Raw genomic sequence first — 18886 nt, 5'->3', positions numbered from 1 at the left:
GAGGTATTGAGGTTGCACTGTGGATTTCAGTGAAGAAATACCTTGTTATGGACAAGTTTAAAGAGGTAAATATACATCTTTTAGCAATTGCAACTCTAAGTAAGTGCGTAGATACAAAGCTCGCCAGCAAACCCTAGCTCTAACTAATAAGCTGAATTGCTTCGTGAAACTAAGCGTAAGTGAACTAGTTGGAACGGCAGAGCAAGTAAATGTTTCTCAAAACAAGATTGGATGGGCTCTAACGTCAATGGGTTTGAATAGCGCTGTCATCGACATCGTGGATTTATCTAACCTTAGTCCACATTATGCGCTGGTGCTTTGTAGAGACTTTTAAGTGTGCCCGCTCATGGCTAATTTTGAATACCGCGGTGAAGTACGTTTCAGGTTCGCGCTGCTCCAGCTTCTGCACTGCAGTCAGACCACAGGGTTTAATTTAGTCACCATCAATGACCACAACACCAATATTATTTTAAATACATTTAACTTGCGCCTTCTGGTGGAAAGAATGCAACAAAAAAATGTTATGTACAGTTGCAAGAAAAAGTATGTGAACCCTTTGGAATTACCTGGATTTCTGCATAAGTTGGTCATAAAATGGAGGAAGCCACTGCTGTCCAGAAAAAACATTGCTGCACGTTTGAAGTTTGCAAAAGAGCACATGGCTGTTCCACAGCACTACTGGCAAAATATTCTGTGGACAGATGAAACCAAAGTTGAGTTGTTTGGAAGGAACACACAATGCTATGTGTGGAGAAAAAAAAGCACAGCACACCAACATCAAAACCTCATCCCAACTGTGAAGTATGGTGGAGGGAGCTTCATGGTTTGGGGCTGCTTTGCTGCCTCAGGGCCTGGACAGATTGCCATCATCGAAGGAAAAATGATTTCTCAAGTTTATCAAGACATTTTGCTGGAGAACTTAAGGCCATCTATCCACCAATTGAAGCTCAACAGAAGATGGGTGATGCAACAGGACAACGACCCAAAGCACAGAAGTAAATCAACAACTGAATGGCTTCAACAGAAGAAAATACGCCTTCTGGAGTGGCCCAGTCAGAGTCCTGACCTCAACCCAATTGAGATGCTGTGGCATGACCTCAAGAGAGCAATTCATACTTGCCATCCCAAGAATATTGCTGAACTGAAATAGTTTTGTAAAGAGGAATGGTCCAAAATTCCTCCTGACCGTTGTGCAGGTCTGATATGCAGCTATAGGAAACGTTTGGTTGAGGTTATTGCTGCCAAAGGAGGGTCAACCAGTTATTCAATCCAAGGGTTCACATACTTTTTCCACCCTGCACTGTGAATGTTTACATGGTGTGTTCAATAAAAACATAAAAACATATCATTGTTTGTGTGGTTTTAGCTTAAGCAGACTGTGTTTGTCTATTGTTGTGACTTAGATGAAGATCAGAACACATTTTATGACCAATTTATGCATAAAAATCCAGGTAGTTCCAAAGGGTTCACATACTTTTTCTTGCAACTGTATATAAATGTGAACTATGGCACAACGTTTTTGATCACTTATGTTGAATTAGTGATCAACATAATTTCAGGTTTTTTTAATCGGCTTCCATGCCATGTTACCCCAAGATTCCAAATCCTTGCCATATATAATTAGTACACTTACAAAATGAAAACCCCTTTCACTATTGGATTGTAGTGCTTCTTTTAAAAAAAAGTTTTACGTCTGCATTTTAATAGAAAAGTTTTGATTTTATCAAATGCTTTAATATCATGCGACCCAGTGTCTCCAGATACTTACCAGATATTATTACTACACTTGTTGAATTTTATAAGTTTTAAAAGGAAGAGTCCTTCATTTATTTGTATATCATGTGAACCAATGACTCAAAATCCCACTGGACAAGCAGGACACACCCGTTTTTATTCGATGCTTTAGAAATGTAATTGTGTGTTATTTGTTCACTGTGTGTTGAGTCACCTAAACCTAGCTTCACCGGCTTTTTCTTAATCCAGGGTTCATACACTTTTTCACCAATGATTTTCAATGACTTCTCCATGACCTTTACCTAATTTTCCATGACTAAAAAAATTACTCTTTCTCAGCGGTACCACTGAAAATGGTTTATTTTAACATGGAACAGGAAAATAAGATCTGCATATGAAACATGTTGTGCCTATCTAAAACAAATCAAATAGTAGGCTTACTAGCTTCTGCAGGCTAAAGCAACTAAAATCTGCACCAGCAAAATACCTCGTCAGTTAAATGCCATTGTACGTTTCATTACTATACGATACAGTATTTATTATCATTATAGTATTACTATTTCGGTGATTAGATAAAATATAAATTATATTTGATGCAACTTTAGTTACATTTCCATGACTTTTCCAAAACTTTGGGAAAAAATATTGTTTTCCATAACTTTTCCAGGACCTGGAATTAGCATTTTTAATTTCGATGACTTTTCCAGGTTTGGAATGACTGTAAGAACCATGTTAATCATCTTCCACGTATGTTTGTACCCAGCTTGATGTGAAAGGTTAAAGATGGTGCTCACTTACTTTCAGGAAACAGTGAAGGTGCCATTTGGAACAAAGCACCTGGATGCTGCCTTGTGTTTCCCTTCCTCAGTAACAGATGTTCACACGGCCGTCATTCTCACACATGGGGCTGGTGGCGACATGAACTTCAAACATCTGGTTTCTCTTGCACATGCCTTAGCTTCAGATGGTTTCCTCTGTCTCCGTTTCACATGCAAAGCTTTAAACCTGGGTTATAGAGTAAAGGCTTACCGTGCTGTGTTGGTAAGCATTTTCATTAATTCAAGTAGGCTACTAGCTAATTATTTTATTTGAAAATCAGTTTGATGCTCTACACACAAAACTTCTTTTATTTTTTCTAGGAATACCTGAAATCTCAACAGAAGTTTGCCATAAAGCACATTTTTGTCGGAGGTGAGTTTAACAGTAGACTTACTTTACCTCACATGGAATAAATACAGGTATGCCAATTTTACAATGTGAGACAGTCAATTCTGGTGTGGGCGTTTACTTTGTGCACATTGTATCACAACAGAATTATCCATTTCAGTATTGGTCATTCTTCCAATTAACATTCCCTGGTTAATATTGTGCTTGGCAAAAAAAAAAAAAGACTGCATTACTAGCAATTATTTATTTTCTCAAATTCTCTATGACCTGTCCACAGGCAGGTCGATGGGATGTCGTGCTGCTGCAGCTTTAGCTAGGCAGCTGAGTGATGAATCTGAGGACGCGGTGCAGGGTGTCATCTGCCTGTCTTTCCCCCTGCACCCCCCGGGACAGAAACACGTGCATCAGCAACGGAGCGAAGATCTCAGAGGCCTTCTTGAACACATGTCTGTTCTGTGTGTGTCCGGCACTGAGGACAACATGTGTGACAGGGTGAGGCAGTTGGACAGGCTCTTAAGTTTGACATTTCATACATACAGTTGTAGGATTTTCATGTTGTGTTTACATATGTATATGTGTGTTACTTATCTTTATTATAGTTATTTTTTTAGCTTTTTATTCGTATGTTTTTTAGGCTACCAGTTTGCCAATTTCAGATAAATATTTCCTTCTTATACTCTATCCTGTTTTGTTGCAATTGTTCAGTCAAATGTTCTACTATTTATAATATGGACTATATCCTACGATGTTTCATTGGTTGTTTTTGTATTATTTCTTTGTCCCAGCCTGTGAACAATACGTGTTTGTTTGTTTATTCGTCTGTTTTTCTGATTTAGCTTTCTGCCTTTACCCAGGTCCTTTTTGAAGGCATGGTTAAAGAAATGAAAGCTCAAGTGGAGGTTTTCTGGCTGAAAGGAGGCAGCCATGGACTGACAGTGAAGGGAAGGCCGGAGGAGTCAGTCTTAGAGGAAGTGAATTTACAAGTCATCTCCTGGATGAATAAGCAGGCAGCGTAATTACTTTCAATTATCAGATATTTCTGTGGTTTGTCATTCATTTTTCAACTAGTTTAATAAAGAATATATATTTTTACACAATGTTGTCAATCTTTTTTTAAAGCATAATGAAATAAAAAGTTTTGCTTGTTATCTTATCAGGCGTCTGACCTCAGTGAGAACTCCAGCTAGGTGTTGTAACCAAAAAGCCAGGGTTGTTAATTCAATATTATCAGACATTACAAATAAACTTCAAAGAAGTTAAATAAAAGTAAAATTGAAAAATAATTCATTTACAAATGGTGAGTTAATGCAAAAGAAAATCATTAAAGGTCCCATGTCATGCTTTTCCGGTTATTACCCGTCCCCTTGTGTGTTTTGTGACTTTTTGTATGTAAACGGTCTGCAAAGTCACAAACCCTCAAAGTACACCCTGTAGCGAGTAAAACTCTAACACAGAATAGACCTGTCTATACTGCCCCAGAACGCCTCGTTGGACATTTTTCTTTTTCAATTTTTTCTTCCTGGATCGTAGTGACGTAAGGGGCTAAGTGACGTAACGGCTACGCGGATTGGTCCACACACTCACTCAGCCTTATCTTTTCTCAGCCGCAGCTCCGCGGATTTCCTCTCAGCCTGAACTCTATGGGGGTTATTCCCTATCTTTATTCAAGAGCGTGTACCTCATTCACAGGGGGCAGGAGCTCCCACAAGCCGTTTAGAACAGAGAGTGAATACACATACCATACAGAGATGCTGTATGAGAAACCAATGTGATTTTGGAACATTGAAAAATGTAAATCTATTCTAGTAGACCTCAACAATGGAATTATGATCAGTAGAAATGGCCATGACATGGGAACTTTAAGGCAGCATAAAGTTACATAATAGCCATTACTCTATTCCTGATAGCATGATACATTTAATATCGTAGTAGGCTAGGTAAAAAGGTAACTAAATATTTATTTTTTTGACCACTGAACTAGAATTAATAAAATTAAAATAAAAACTATCCTTGGCATCCAATCAATTTGATAATTGGTTATCATCATCATGGATAAAAAAAAAACAGAATCATAATGTCTATTGACTTAGTGACATTCATACATTCACAAATTAGATGTTGTTTATTCTTAAACCATAGTAGTCCAGCTGGAAGAGCCCCTCAGATTTTGAGATACCCCTACCCGAGGTAGAACAAATGACAACAATGATTTTTCTTATCTTTAGGGTCTCCCATTAATGAAATTGATTGTTGTCAAATTTTATTTTGGGGGAAAAAATGTTTTTTGGGTTGTTCTTTAGAACTACCCCAATCCCTGAAAAAGAGCCAAATTAGACCAGGCCGAATGTGGGAAAGGTGACAAAAAAGCCCATAACTTGAGAATGACAACTCTTCTCCTCTTCAGATTTGCTGAGGTATGAACCAGGTGTCTGTCCTACATCACTAAATAGTCAGACAATTATTTAACAAAAAAAATACTGAATTATAGTCCTGTAAACTTAGCTTTAGTTTAGACGGAAATTGTACTTTTTGGTGATAGGAAATAGGACTCAATCACTTTTCTCTCATTTATCAGAAAAACAGAAATCCCTAAAAGATATACCATTACTGAATTGTCTACGGTGCTATTGAACACTAACCAGTAGTTGTATGGAAATATCTGGTACAGTTCTATTGCAAATGAGATTTCTTCAGACATAGGCCTACCTCTTCTCTGAGACAGTCACATACCGAATGGGGGATAAGTGGCATAATAGCCTATAAGTTAAGAATGCTCACTCTGATGGTCATTATATTTGGAGAGGGAAATACCAGGTGGCTGAACTACATCACCAAATAGTCAGAATAAGAGTAACCCAATACAATAAAATGTATTAGTTCTAAATTGCAAGCCTCTAAAACATAGGTGTAAATAGTACAGGTTTTATTGAAACTGGAACCTTAATTCAAAGTACAGTATACAATTCATAAAATAATTCAGTGAGAGGTCAAGTATATAGATACTAGAATATAATGTTAAATGTCAGGTTCCTCAGAAACGTTACGGGACACATATTGACATTCTGTCAATGTGTCCCCTGGTTGAATGGTCCCATCTCTGACAATCCACCCCCTGCCAACAGGACTCCATAACAAGGGTTTGGGTTCGGGCTGTGACACCATCGGTGTCTGAAACATTGCTCTTTGTACATGTTGTTGAAATGCATCCTCTGTTGGGGCAGATTTTCTGAGGCTGCACCTGTTGTTGATGCAATTATGAACCTCAGTTTATCCAAGTTTGTGCACATCAGTCCAATTTCCTTTTTCTTTTTTCCATGTAGCAGAAGCACCAATTCTCTTGCGACTGGCAAAGACTCTTCCAAACTGGCAGAGAGTCCAAAATGGGCCAGATCTTTGAGCTCGCTGAGATGGGTCTTGAGTTTGGTGAATGCTGTTGTCTTTCCTATTCTGTACAAAGTACTTGTTGTGCCACAGCCAGTGAGTGCATGACATGCTGGTAGACAGTTAGACATGTAGTTGCCGCCCAGCTTCAGAACCATCTCCACCTAAACGGCCTCTTTGAGAAATTCCAGTCCTGTTTCCGTTCCGCCCACAGCACTGAAACAGCTCTGGTCAGGTTTCACAAACGACCTGCTGATGGCGGCTGACACTGGTTCCCCATCTCTCCTCATCCTCCTGGATCTGACTGCAGCATTTGACACTGTCGACCATAACATCCTCCTTCAGCGCCTCCAATACACCATCGGACTCTCTGACTCCGCCCTGAGCTGGTTCCAGTCCTACCTGTCTGGAAGAACAGAGTACGTCTCCTTGGGAGGTACGAGGTCCCAGACACACCCTGTCACCCGTGGTGTCCCTCAATGGTCTGTCCTCGGGCCCACTCTGTTCACCCTGTACACTCCCCCTTGGCCGTGTCATCAGCCAGCATGGAATATCATTCCATTGCTACGCTGATGACACGCAGCTATATATAAAGACAGACCCTATCCCACATGCATCCTCACTGTCACCATCATCATCACCGTTCCCATCAACATCCTTTAACACCTGCATTGAGGAGATAAAAGCTTGGATGCAACAAAACTTCCTGCAGCTAAATAGCTCCAAAACAGAAGCTATTTTAGTTGGCACACCAAACCAGGTCCAGTCATCCCCCATAACCCACATCACCTTTTCTGGACAAAACATACCCCTCTCCACAGCAGTTACCAACCTGGGTGTAAGATTTGACCGACAAAACTCCGTCCCACACTCTCCCTGTCAGATGCTGAACAACTGGTCCATGCCTTCGTCTCCTCAAGGCTCGATTACTGCAACGCTCTCCTCATCGGGACTCCTAGCGGGAGCCTTCAGAAGCTCCAATACGTACAGAACAGTGCCGCTAGGATCCTGATGAGTGTGAGAAAGTACAACCACATCACACCCGACCTTCATTCCCTCCACTGGTTTCCTGTCTCAATCAGGATTGAATACAAGATCTCACTGCTCGCCCATCAGTGCATCCACGGGAATGCTCCTTCATACCTAAAATAACTACTCACATCAAAACCCTCCGCACACAACCTCCGTTCCACAACAAACCATCTGCTTCGCCCCCCCAGGACCAAACTCCACACAATGGGGGATCGGGCTTTCTGTGCAGCTGCTCCTCACCTGTGGAATTCCCTCCCAGACCACCTGAGGACTCCACAGACCACTGAAGCCTTTCAGAAAGGCCTAAAAACAAATGTTTAGGCAAAAGTGCAGATCTGTAATGAGGACCCATCTCTGAAGAATAACACAAGTGTTATAACCTAAAGCAAAACAAATGTCCCAAACTACAAGAAGTACTTGAGGAGTAGTGGAAACAAGACTGCATTCTGCATGTTTGTGAGCAACTACATTGTCACTGCTGCCCCACAGAGACTACACTCAGGATTTGACGAAGAGGAGGAGGTGAAGAGCATCTGCACAGCAGGAGTCAGCAGTTTGACATCACTGGAGGAGAGAGACACATGGATGGTGCTCCATGCCATCTTGCAGAGTCATATTCCCGCATCACTGTGAGGTCTGATGACACAGGTGTGGAAGTACTGCTCATATATTATGCAAGCAAATACATGTTTGGTTCATCTTTAGTGTACATGCATGCAGACCATGGAATGAGAGAGAGATGTCCCCATCAACATCATATGTGAGAAAATTGGAAAAGACATGTCTAACTGTCTACAAGCATGTCGTGCACTCACTGACTGTGGCACAACAAGTAGTTTGTACAGAATAGGAAAGACAACAGCATTCACCAAACTCAAGACCCATCTCAGCGAGCTCAAAGATCTGGCCCATTTTGGACTCTCTGCCAGCTTGGAAGAGTCCTTGCCAGTCGCAAGAGAATTGGCGCTTCTGCTACATGGAAAAAAGGAAATTGGACTGATGTGCACACACTTGGATGAACTGAGGTTCATAATTGCATCAACAACAGATACAGCCTCGGAAAATATGCCGCCAACAGAGGATGCATTTCAACAAAGAGCAATGTTTCAGACAGTGATGGTGTCACAGCCCGAACCCAAACCCTTGTTATGGAGTCCTATTGGCAAGGGGTGGATTGTCAGAGATGGGGTCATTAAACCAGTGCTATTTACAAAACCCCCAGCACCTACAGAAGTAAGAGACATTATCACTTGTATTGCAAAGATGCAAAGTGTGGAGAGAGTGGGAAGTGCCAGTGCCTCTCTGATGGCCTTCCCTGTACTTCCCCTGCACCTGCTGTGCAGAATGTCAACGTTTCCCCTAACGTTTCTGAGGAACCTGACATTTAACATTATATTCTAGTATCTATATACTTGACCTCTCACTGAATTATTTTATGAATTGTATACTGTACTTTGAATTAAGGTTCCAGTTTCAATAAAACCTGTACTATTTACACCTATGTTTTAGAGGCTTGCAATTTAGAACTAATACATTTTATTGTATTGGGTTACTCTTATTCTGACTATTTGGTGATGTAGTTCAGCCACCTGGTATTTCCCTCTCCAAATATAATGACCATCAGAGTGAGCATTCTTAACTTATAGGCTATTATGCCACTTATCCCCCATTCGGAGTTTGACTGTATCAGAGAAGAGGTAGGCCTATGTCTGAAGAAATCTCATTTGCAATAGAACTGTACCAGATATTTACATACAACTACTGGTTAGTGTTCAATAGCACCCTAGAGAATTCAGTAATGGTATATTTTTTAGGGATTTCCGTTTTTCTGATAAATGAGAGAAAAGTGATTGAGTCCTATGTTCCTATCACCAAAAGTACAATTTCCGTCTAAACTAAAGCTAAGTTTACAGGACTATAATTCCGTATTTCTTTAGTTAAATAATTGTCTGACTATTTAGTGATGTAGGACAGCCACCTGGTTCACACCTCAGCAAATCTGAAGAGGAAAAGAGTTGTAATTTTTTTGTCACCTTTCCCACATTCGGCCTGGTCTAATTTGGCTCTTTTTCAGGGATTGGGGTAGTTCTAAAGAACAACCCAAAACATTTTTTCCCCCCCAAAATAACATTTGACAACAATCAATTTCATTAATGGGAGACCCTAAAGATAAGAAAAATCATTGTTGTCACTTCTACCTCGGGTAGGGGTATCTCGAAACCTAAAGCCTTTTTTGAGGACCTGCTGCTGGACTATAGGCTTTAAAGTTAAACTGAACTTCAATGTGTGCTCTGCGCCTTTAACAGGAACTCTGACGTTAACATTTAGTAAAAATGTCATTGGTTGGTCGACTTCCGCATTTTTTCTCCAGTGAAGCATGGCCGGAGAACCGTGGAACAGGGTAAACATTGCCTTTCCTGGTGCTGTTTCTTGTGTTCGTGTTCATTTCAACTCAACCACAGGTACGATTTATTGTTCGGATTCTCATTAGTTACATATGTAGACTTTGTAACGTGATGTCTGAAGGAAAAACTGAGCTTAAAACAGTAAATGTGTTGCCTTTGCAACCCACGTGTGAGGAAATAGATCCACCCCTGAGCGATGTTGTTGTTTGTGATGATGGCTAATAAACTGTGATGTTTTGTTGCTGTCAACGCAGATGCAAGTGTTAAATCGCTGTTGGTGGAAAATGGGAAGGTGCTTCAGCTTCTCCGCAGTGAGATTTTTCAGACGGAGGTACGAGTTCTCTACGAGCTGCTGTACAACCTAAATAACAGCTACAGAGGCAACAAGACGTTCAAAGGCTTAAAGCAGGTGAGGACTGTAGATTAAAAGCCACATCTGGCCCCTACAGGATGCGTGCTGCATGATCTGTTTTGATTTGGAGATGTAGACATGTCAGTCATTCAGGATTCACTGTGTGTTAAACAGAAAAGTCAGAGAGGTCAAACTAACAAACCCAAATAACTAACAACATGTCTCATCTGTTGTCCTATCCCTCACAGGTTGAACAATGCATAAACAGGCTGAAGAACATGAAGCTTGATGTTGCTCTTCAGGAGCTGACAGAGCTGTGTCCCAACAGAATTCAGAGGTAGATGGAAAGCTTTATCGGTTTAGTGCCCTGTGCTGCCTTTGCCTGTTGTTTACAGCACAGCATCAAACACAGCTGTTTAATTACACGCTTTAAATGAGAAAGAAAGCACGAATACTGGAGCCTGATATTGCTCCAAATAGCCGATGCAGACCAATAATATATATTGCTCATAGCACAACAGTGTCACATTTAGTTGAATGTGGGAGGCTGTAATCATGTATTTTTTCCCTGCAATAACATGTGTGTTTCAGAGGGCTGAGCATCACGGCTGGTGTGTGTGAGCTCCCCAGTCAGCCCATGCTGGAGTGGCTCTGTCTCAAAGTGCTGGGAGCCGCAAAGCTGATGAGTTGCATGTTGAATCGCTGCAGTAGAGCTTTCTCGTATCCTTTCCAGAGGAAGACTCATCTAGACTTAAATGGTATAGATAGCCACACAAACGCATAACTGGAAAATGCATGTGGGAGCTGACATATTTAGGTATGAACAATAACAATGTACAATACTAAATCAAACCCATACAGCATGACAAATATTCAGACATTTGTCCGGCTTTCTTTTGTTCACTCATAGATGTATCATTTTAAGTTATGTAGTTTCTGTTGTTTCTTTTGTTTTTGTATACTAATGGGGAATTTAATCAAAATGGTCTATTTTGCAATTGAATCTCTTCGTAAATCTCAGCTTTCTTGATGTCACATAATTGCTTTGTCCTTAAGAGATGTGTGCTTCAGACTAACAAAGCAGCAGATGAAATGGGAGGAGTTCATCATCTTGAATATGGTGATCACCAGCCTGCTCAGTCGCCTCTGGTGAGTGCTCTTCCTCATTGTCACAAGGCAGCGTTGCATGTTGGCGCCTCCAAATTGCTGTAAGATTTATAAAAACTTGAAATAGTGAAATGAGTGTTTGTTTAGAAACCGCTACAGCTGACTTATATCTCCCTGCCTTGTGCTTCACCAGGGTGATCTCCAGAGGGATCCTGGTCAGCCTGTCCCCTCTGTACCAGCAGCTCCTGGAGCTCCTCAGACCGGTAGCCGACGCCCAGCCCATGCCGTTCCTCACAGACTTCCCCCTGCCAGCAGATATGCTTCAGTTCCTGGGTCCTTCTGATGCCTTATTACTGACCAAAAAACTAGCAAAGGCCAAAGAAATCAAGAAGAAGAAGAAGGAGCAGCAGAAGAAAGACAAGAAACCGGGAGCGGCGAGAAAGGTCAAAGAAGATGTGGGTGTTACTGTTGAAAGAGGTGTGTAACTCTTTAATAGTTCTGTAAACGGTATGACACATTCAATGCAGAACAGGAAAGTGGCTCTGCCCTAATGGACACACTCACTCCCGTTTAGGGGTTACAGTTCTAAAAACTGCAAATGGTGACTCATCAGTAGGTCTTTTGTATCAGTGATTAGTTCTCCCAGCTACTGATAGTTTACCAAATCATCTTCATTGTAGCCATATGTGATTTACACCTGATGATTTGAGTAAAAAGCCTTGTTTCAAATAAAGCTGCAGCAAAAAGTTTTTTGTTGTAACGTCGATCGACAGGAAAATAACTACTTTGAAAATTGATTAATCGTTGGGTCGTTTTTTCATCAAAAAAAGGTTTTCAGCCTTTTAAAATATGGATTTTTTTCTCTTTTTATATCTTATATAACTGAATAGCTTTGGATTTGGACTCACCCACAAGACATCCCCTGAGACTGATAATTCGTGATAAATATTTTCTCAACATTTCCAACATTTAATCCATCAATAGAATTATTGTCAGATCATTCGATAGTGGAAATAACTGTTAGTTGTAACCTTCTTCTGAACCCATTTTCTCACCTTCTATTTTACCTTGCAGAGTTAATTTTTTTTTTTTTTTTTTTTCAGCAATATGTCTGGATGCGGGCATGAAGCCTTTTCTCAAGGTTTTCAGGAACTTCACAGAAGTATGTATCCAAAATCGGATTCCTTATTGTTTCATTCTTTTATCATTTACAGAATATTTCCATTGTTCAGTGCTGCAATCTCCTCCAATCTAATTACTTTTAAATATTTGTTACCCAAGGGCAAATCCTTCAAACAGAAAACACACAAGGCTGACCGTAAACTAAAGTTCAAGAAACAAATGGGAGAGGCTGCTTCTTTCACAGACATGGCGTCACATCTAGAAGAAATGATCCCATGGTGTGAATCCCAGAAGATGGAAAAGGAAAAGCGCTTTTTAAACTTCCTGCATTTAAAGTGCCAGAGGATGAAATGCCTAGAGGCAGCCGGTTACAGGTAAGAGCCACACTGCAGAATACACACTCAGCCTCTACTTTAGGAGAATCCGTACAGGCTAATGCTATTCAATAAAAAATCTTGCCATATATTCTACCTTTACCAAATTTATAATGCAATTGTGTTAAATAAAGGGGACCTATCATGCAAAATGCACTTTGTGATGTCTTTTATACATAAATATGTATCCCCGGCACGGTAGGATTTTCACAGCGGCCATGACGGCCATGGCCGTCGTAGCCCCTCGGTCTGGCCGTTATGACCCACAAATAATTGTACGTCCTAAGGCCACCATGGCCTGTGTGCCCCTGATACTGTTAAAATCTCGAAGTTGCTTTAAAAGCGACAGAACAGTGCTTTCTGAACTGCATTATGCTGCGTTCAAAACAGACAAAATTAACCTATTTTACAGTGATTTAATTGTAATACACGTTTCAAAATGATGCTGAAGTAACTACATACTGATACCGGTTAGTAAAAAACATGAACTAATGCTTTGACAAGTGTGCAGACAAGACGGCAAGCGAAAAACCTTTTAAAATGCGTGTTTTTTTAATGGATCAATCAGGCTAAACTAACCTGTAGCTGCTCCGTCCACACTCACAACAACGTCCTAAAGACAGAATTAAAGCAGCGATTGTATTCGCCATGACAGTCTGTGGTGCATGTTTAACTTTTGTCCAGTAGATGAACAGAGCTGTGAGGAGTTGATTAAAGAGACTCTTGTGTACACACACACACACACACACACACACACACACACACACACACACACACACACACACACACACACACACACACACACACACACACACACACACACACACACACACACACACACACACACACACACACACACACACACACACACACACACACACACACACACACACACACACACACACACACACACACACACACTTCACTGCTGAGTGATGTATGTGCAGAGTTTGACCCTTGAAGGCTGTTTCTTCTGCTCTGAAATGGAATATATTTGTTACATATTATCAGAATTTTTGATTTTTTGATTGGATTTTGGATTTATGAATGGGAGAAGTAGTAGATGGAAAACATACCAAACACTAATTATTAAAAGTAAAGTATTTTATGTACGGTAGTACTAAGGAGGCATAGGCCTATATGATGATATAATGTTTGATATTATTGATATTAAAACAGTGATTTGTTTTCCATGTAATTCGTGTGTTTTTCTTATCAAAAAGTTAAGTTATTTATTTGTAAGCTCCAAATCCAAATGTTTCCCTCAATGGCCTTTGTGCCCTGGCATGTGGCCCTGAAAAAATGTATGACACCAAAGGCCAAATGGCTTTGCCCCTAAAATGAAGAAATTCCAAGCCTGGTCCCCGGTGCGTCGGGGAACTCACGCAGCGTCAGAAAATAAAACCCTGTCTCTTTTCCTCCATACCCAAATCTTTTAAAAACGGGTACAACGAGCGGATACAGATTTGCTACCGATCTGATGTCAAATCGGTGGCGGACCCACAGAAAGTTGTTATCAGAAACAATGCCTGACGTGTTTTGGACGTATTTCTTTACATTAGCAAGCTTCGTTAACACTCAGAGCTAATCTGTACTGAAGAGCACATGTGTTTAAAAAGCAGGAAATAAAAAAAGGAACCCACCTTGTGATAAACCCGCAAGAGAAAAAGCATTTGAGCTCCATAATGTTTCAGAAATAATCCTTGATGTGGTTTAGAACAGGATGAGGTTTTATCACAGCAGAATTTAACTTTATCTCCAGTAGAATTCTGATCAGGCATTAGCTCCGCCTCCAACTCCTCTTTTTTTTTTTTTTCAAGCTAAGGACCCAAGATTCGCGTTTTTAACAGGGCTGCAAAAGAGAGGTTTGAGCAGTATGAGGGATGGCTACAATGGGTGATCTGTTTGGTATTTTAACCAAAAAACTTCACAGACATGTTTTGTATAGGTATGGCCCTACAATATATTTTTCCAATATAGCATGAAAGGTCCACTTTAAATGATGTCACTTAATAAAGTGGCCACTACGTGTGGAGTTGATAATTTAATATTGTGTGACACCGATTCTCCTGATACTAAATGTGCATTGTTCTATCATTTCTCCTCATCTCCAGCGTCCAGAGGAGGTTACGCACCTTCAGACAGGAAGCTTGCTGGGCTTTATGTCCAGAAGGCTCAGTGCCTAAAAGCTGTCGATCCTACGCTGCAACGCGTAGACACAACCGCCTGAGAACCCATTTCCAGTCCCTAAGGAGTCGAATCAAGTCTTCAACTTTGAGAACTGGTGTGAAGAAGACACAGCTGAAGAGACAGAGGAAGAGGAAGAGGACTGAGTCAGGACCGTCAGTGGACGACCGAAAAAACCGGACTATGGGCAATTTGTCCCCGGCATTACAGACCAGCGGCTGTGATGATGACATCGATGATATATTTGCCTCTGTGGGTTTTTGACACTTTGGAAACAGACACATCCAATAAAACAAAAGACTATCGAGCTGAGCACATGCTTCTGTTTTTAGAAGAAAGATGATTTCATGTGTAATGAAGGTGGATGCCTTGCTGAAAGGTGCTACACAGCAGCAGTTACTTTGAAAGTAACTAAAATGTGTGAAGTTGTATTTCTTTTTTTGGTTTTCAAGCCTTTAATGGATACAACAGTAGAGGCAAACAGGAAACCGAGGAGACAGATAGGAAAAAGGTAATAACCTTCCCTTCAGTTTTAAATCAGATTTTGAGCCATATTACCATTTTATATTTTACATGAGAAAAATCTGTACTTCAGTGCAGGACAATTATGAAAAAGAAATGTTGTGCTCCTGGCAAAATGTTCTACGTCTCGCATTGGTTGCCTTTGGCAAAGGTACTACATATTTCAAATGAGAACAAACATTTTCATAGAGCAACTTTTTCACAATACATAGGCTGTCCGGACAAGATATTCATTACTGTTCTGTTGTCACGTTTATACATTAAAAACACTGTTAACTATAACTCAAGTATTGCATACAGTACTCTAATCAAACTGTTCCCAACATTTCTCAGGAACACAATGTCCAACCTGAATAGTTAATTGATGGTTCAGTTGACTGAGGATTTGCTTAAAGAAAAAATAGATGAGCTTAGATTGTTCCTGCACGCTGAAGCCATATTTTTAAGGCACTAAAACCCAAGTGTGGCTTATACATGCACTGCTCTGATGGTTACAGCACACTCACTGTAACACACCATAATTACAGCTATCAAGTGCACATCTTGTTCCACCCTCTGAAGGCAACACTACAGTTTAATAACATACCATGTCTTATGCACAATGCAATCAATTGAATGAACCAAGACATACTGCGAATACCTATTTTAAGCTGTAAAAGCCATAATAGTTACACATCCCTTTTTAATGGTATTTCTGGCTCCATCTGGTGGAGGTGATAACTTCTTTCAATTGTTGGTTCCAGACTTGATTGCTCTCAATATGGAATAAATCCCTCAACCTTGGTGATTTGAATGCCCTTGAAATTAGCAGCATGAGATCACAGAGCTGTCAATCTTGTAGGTGTGCCTGCAGAGACTGGGAGTGATATAAACAGACAACACACTGGCAGTGCTATATAAGTGGGCAGAGTGGCCCCAGCTCTCTGCCTTTGAAGTCCTGTATAAGAGCTGTGCAGGTGCGTTTGCCTCCACGTAGCCATGCAGGTGTCTGGCAGTCCATTTGTACTCAGAAGTGCAGGCTGTGCACCAACCCTTTTGGTTTCTCTCCGCCCACCATCTTATCATCCTCTGCCAAAGAAGAGACACAGTCCTCCCATCTGCACAAATACAATGGTCTTCCCCCTCACTGAGCACTGGCAGAGTTGAGTTATGGTCTCACACATCAGCCTGCATATCCTTCTGCAGATTCCTGATTAATGTGTGCTTTCTGGGTTTCATCTAAACCATTTAGTCAAGCTCAACATTTGTTCTCTACGGCAATGAGGGAAATGAGCAGAGAGAAAAGCTTTCATTCTGTATGCACAGGCACACGGGTAGCCAAACCTGTGCTGTTATGAACTGCCTTAACGTTATTTTACCGTGCATGCAATGTGCACAGTTCTCTCTGTGTCCTATATTGAACCACTACCAGTTTGCATCTACTTCAACCAACAACAAGAAAACATTTTTTTTAAAGTCTGATATCTTGCAAATATTTGCCTTTGTAGATCTAAAAGCATCATGAATCTAAAATAAGTGCAGAAAATATGTGTGCCTTGAAAATAAGGTTGTTAAGTTAAAAGAATACTGAGTAATAATGGCCATTTCTTTGAATTAACAAATACTTAATGTACTTTATAATCTTAATAAAGCCTGAATTTACAGCCATTTAGAGATCTTCAGTGGTGCATTCTACATCATTTCAACACTATTCCTATACAGAGTGTGGGTTTGTTAATCACAGAACAGTATATTAGCAATTTAGTTGTAAGAGTGTTTACTTACGTTAGCCACTTGTAAACTGATGAGATACTTGGCGAGAGGATGAAAGTCATTGCCAGTGAGCTGTCACAGAAAAAGTGTTGACATGTAGCTGTCAGTTTTAAAAATCAAAATACTTCCTAAAACTAATCAGCTGTACAAGTCAATACCATAGGCTAACTTCTGCAATAGCTCCACTTTGGGTTTTGTCTTTTATACCACTGTACACCTGCATCATTATCAGTCTGGGGCACTGCTTGAGTGAGTAAACCATAGAGTGTGAGACAACCTGTCAGCAAGGAGGTATTTAATAGCATATCATTTTAATAGATGAATCCAAATGGGTGGGTTCAGTGATGGTATTGAGCATGGTTTTGTTGGAAATGGGTGTTTCTCCAGGGATTCTGGGAAAGCAGGATTTCTGGCCCGCAGGCATAATATGACCTAAAACAGGAGTGAGAATATGAAGGTCTGCACTCCCAATATGCTGTAATTCAATTCATTTACCTCTCACCTTAATAGCAGCGGGGGAATGGAGCACATTACAGTTTCAGATCTATGGCATGGAACTAAGGGATTCTCAATCTACAGAATACTCAGAGGTGTAGAAAATCAATCACATTATTACCTCCTCCGAGACTAAATACAAAAGCCTCATGCATCAAGCTATTGTAGTGCTATTCATTACTCCGCCTGGTCTCCAGCATCTCAATGATGGGAAAACAAGTAGAGACAACAAGCAAGGTCGAAGTCCTCATTAAATAAGGCCTGAGGGGGACACTGAATAACAGTGCAGCCAATATTATATATTTTCTAAGTGTATGTCCTTCTTAGCTCCCGTATAGGGACCAATAAGCCAAGTGCATTTCATTTGTGTTTATGTTTAAAAATGTAATATCTTGTATACGTGAAGCATATGCATCCTCAGATTTCCTCATGAAGTGAAGTCTAACGTATGCTGTCTCTTTTTTTGTGTATTCACACTGGCTGAAAATACAACATGAATAATGTATTAACATGTTTAATCATCTAGAGTGTTGTTTCTGCACATTTAATGTTGAAGAAAGTATGTGAACCTCTGGAGCATAACTGGCCCCTTCATCATTTTGAAATATATGATATGTGTGCTCTTACTCCCTTGATGCAATTAACCTGGAAAGAAAATAAAGAGTGCACACTTTTAGATTCTCTTTCATTTCTGAGGCCAATGTCTAGACCTGTGTGTTGGGAGAGCATAGTGACTACCTTTTAATCAACTCTATACATATGACCTAAAAAAGCCCCCAGTTGTACCATTACCATTCATTCCTTTACTTTCTATACTTACTCATTCTCATTCAGGGCCATAGGGGCACTTTTATCGCAATTAGGCACATTCACACCGCAGTAAGATGCAATGAGAAAAAGTACTGCCTGTGCTGTGCTGTTACTCGTAGTTACTTGTAGGCGACATATGTTTTAATAAGCTCCATTTATTTTAAATATACATCTTTATAGGACTTCCTCATATACTTACATAAAAGTGTCTTTGGCACAGTGGTCTCATTAACAAAAAAACTAAGCTAGATATAATGTCATGTCTAATTAATGTCAGGGTTGAAAGTGGAAAGATATAACATTTGTTTCTGCTAATTCCAATGTCTGTGATCATCTGTCTGTCTTTTAAAACATCAGTGTTTGTCATATTTTCTTCTGTAATTTCTGAGGATCAAAATAGTCAAGTAAAATAGTCAATTTGCTTAAAGACAAAACAGTTAATACAA

The 18886-nt window shown here is 40.2% G+C and overlaps 1 protein-coding gene across 1 annotated transcript; it reads left to right on the top strand.

The window, feature by feature from the left end:
- The first annotated feature begins 100 nt into the window (after positions 1-100).
- On the top strand, positions 101-15173 carry LOC307029676 (nucleolus and neural progenitor protein-like). The gene is made up of 17 exons (XM_079665755.1): positions 101-2775; positions 2874-2925; positions 3179-3393; positions 3756-3913; positions 5306-5315; positions 6628-6718; positions 7166-7299; positions 7804-7943; positions 9691-9776; positions 9974-10128; positions 10320-10408; positions 10663-10791; positions 11143-11220; positions 11372-11655; positions 12282-12340; positions 12460-12674; positions 14789-15173. Exons 1-17 carry the CDS (start codon positions 2518-2520, stop codon positions 15123-15125), a joined length of 2490 nt encoding a protein of 829 aa, XP_079521881.1. The 5' UTR covers positions 101-2517; the 3' UTR covers positions 15126-15173.
- Positions 15174-18886: the final 3713 nt, after the last annotated feature.

The sequence above is a fragment of the Notothenia rossii genome (assembly GCF_949606895.1).
Source record: "Notothenia rossii genome assembly, chromosome: 2".
Lineage (NCBI taxonomy): Eukaryota > Metazoa > Chordata > Actinopteri > Perciformes > Nototheniidae > Notothenia > Notothenia rossii.
The sequence above is the reverse complement of the archived record's forward strand: the minus strand, read 5'-3'. Positions and strand labels throughout refer to the sequence as shown.

Coding starts and splice junctions, on each gene's coding strand:
- LOC307029676 (XM_079665755.1), top strand. CDS start 2,518: ATGGTGCTCACTTACTTTCAGGAAACAGTGAAGGTGCCATTTGGAACA. Junction 2,776..2,873: donor AGGCTTACCGTGCTGTGTTG/GTAAGCATTTTC, acceptor TATTTTTTCTAG/GAATACCTGAAATCTCAACA. Junction 7,944..9,690: donor AGTCATATTCCCGCATCACT/GTGAGGTCTGAT, acceptor TCTCCAGTGAAG/CATGGCCGGAGAACCGTGGA.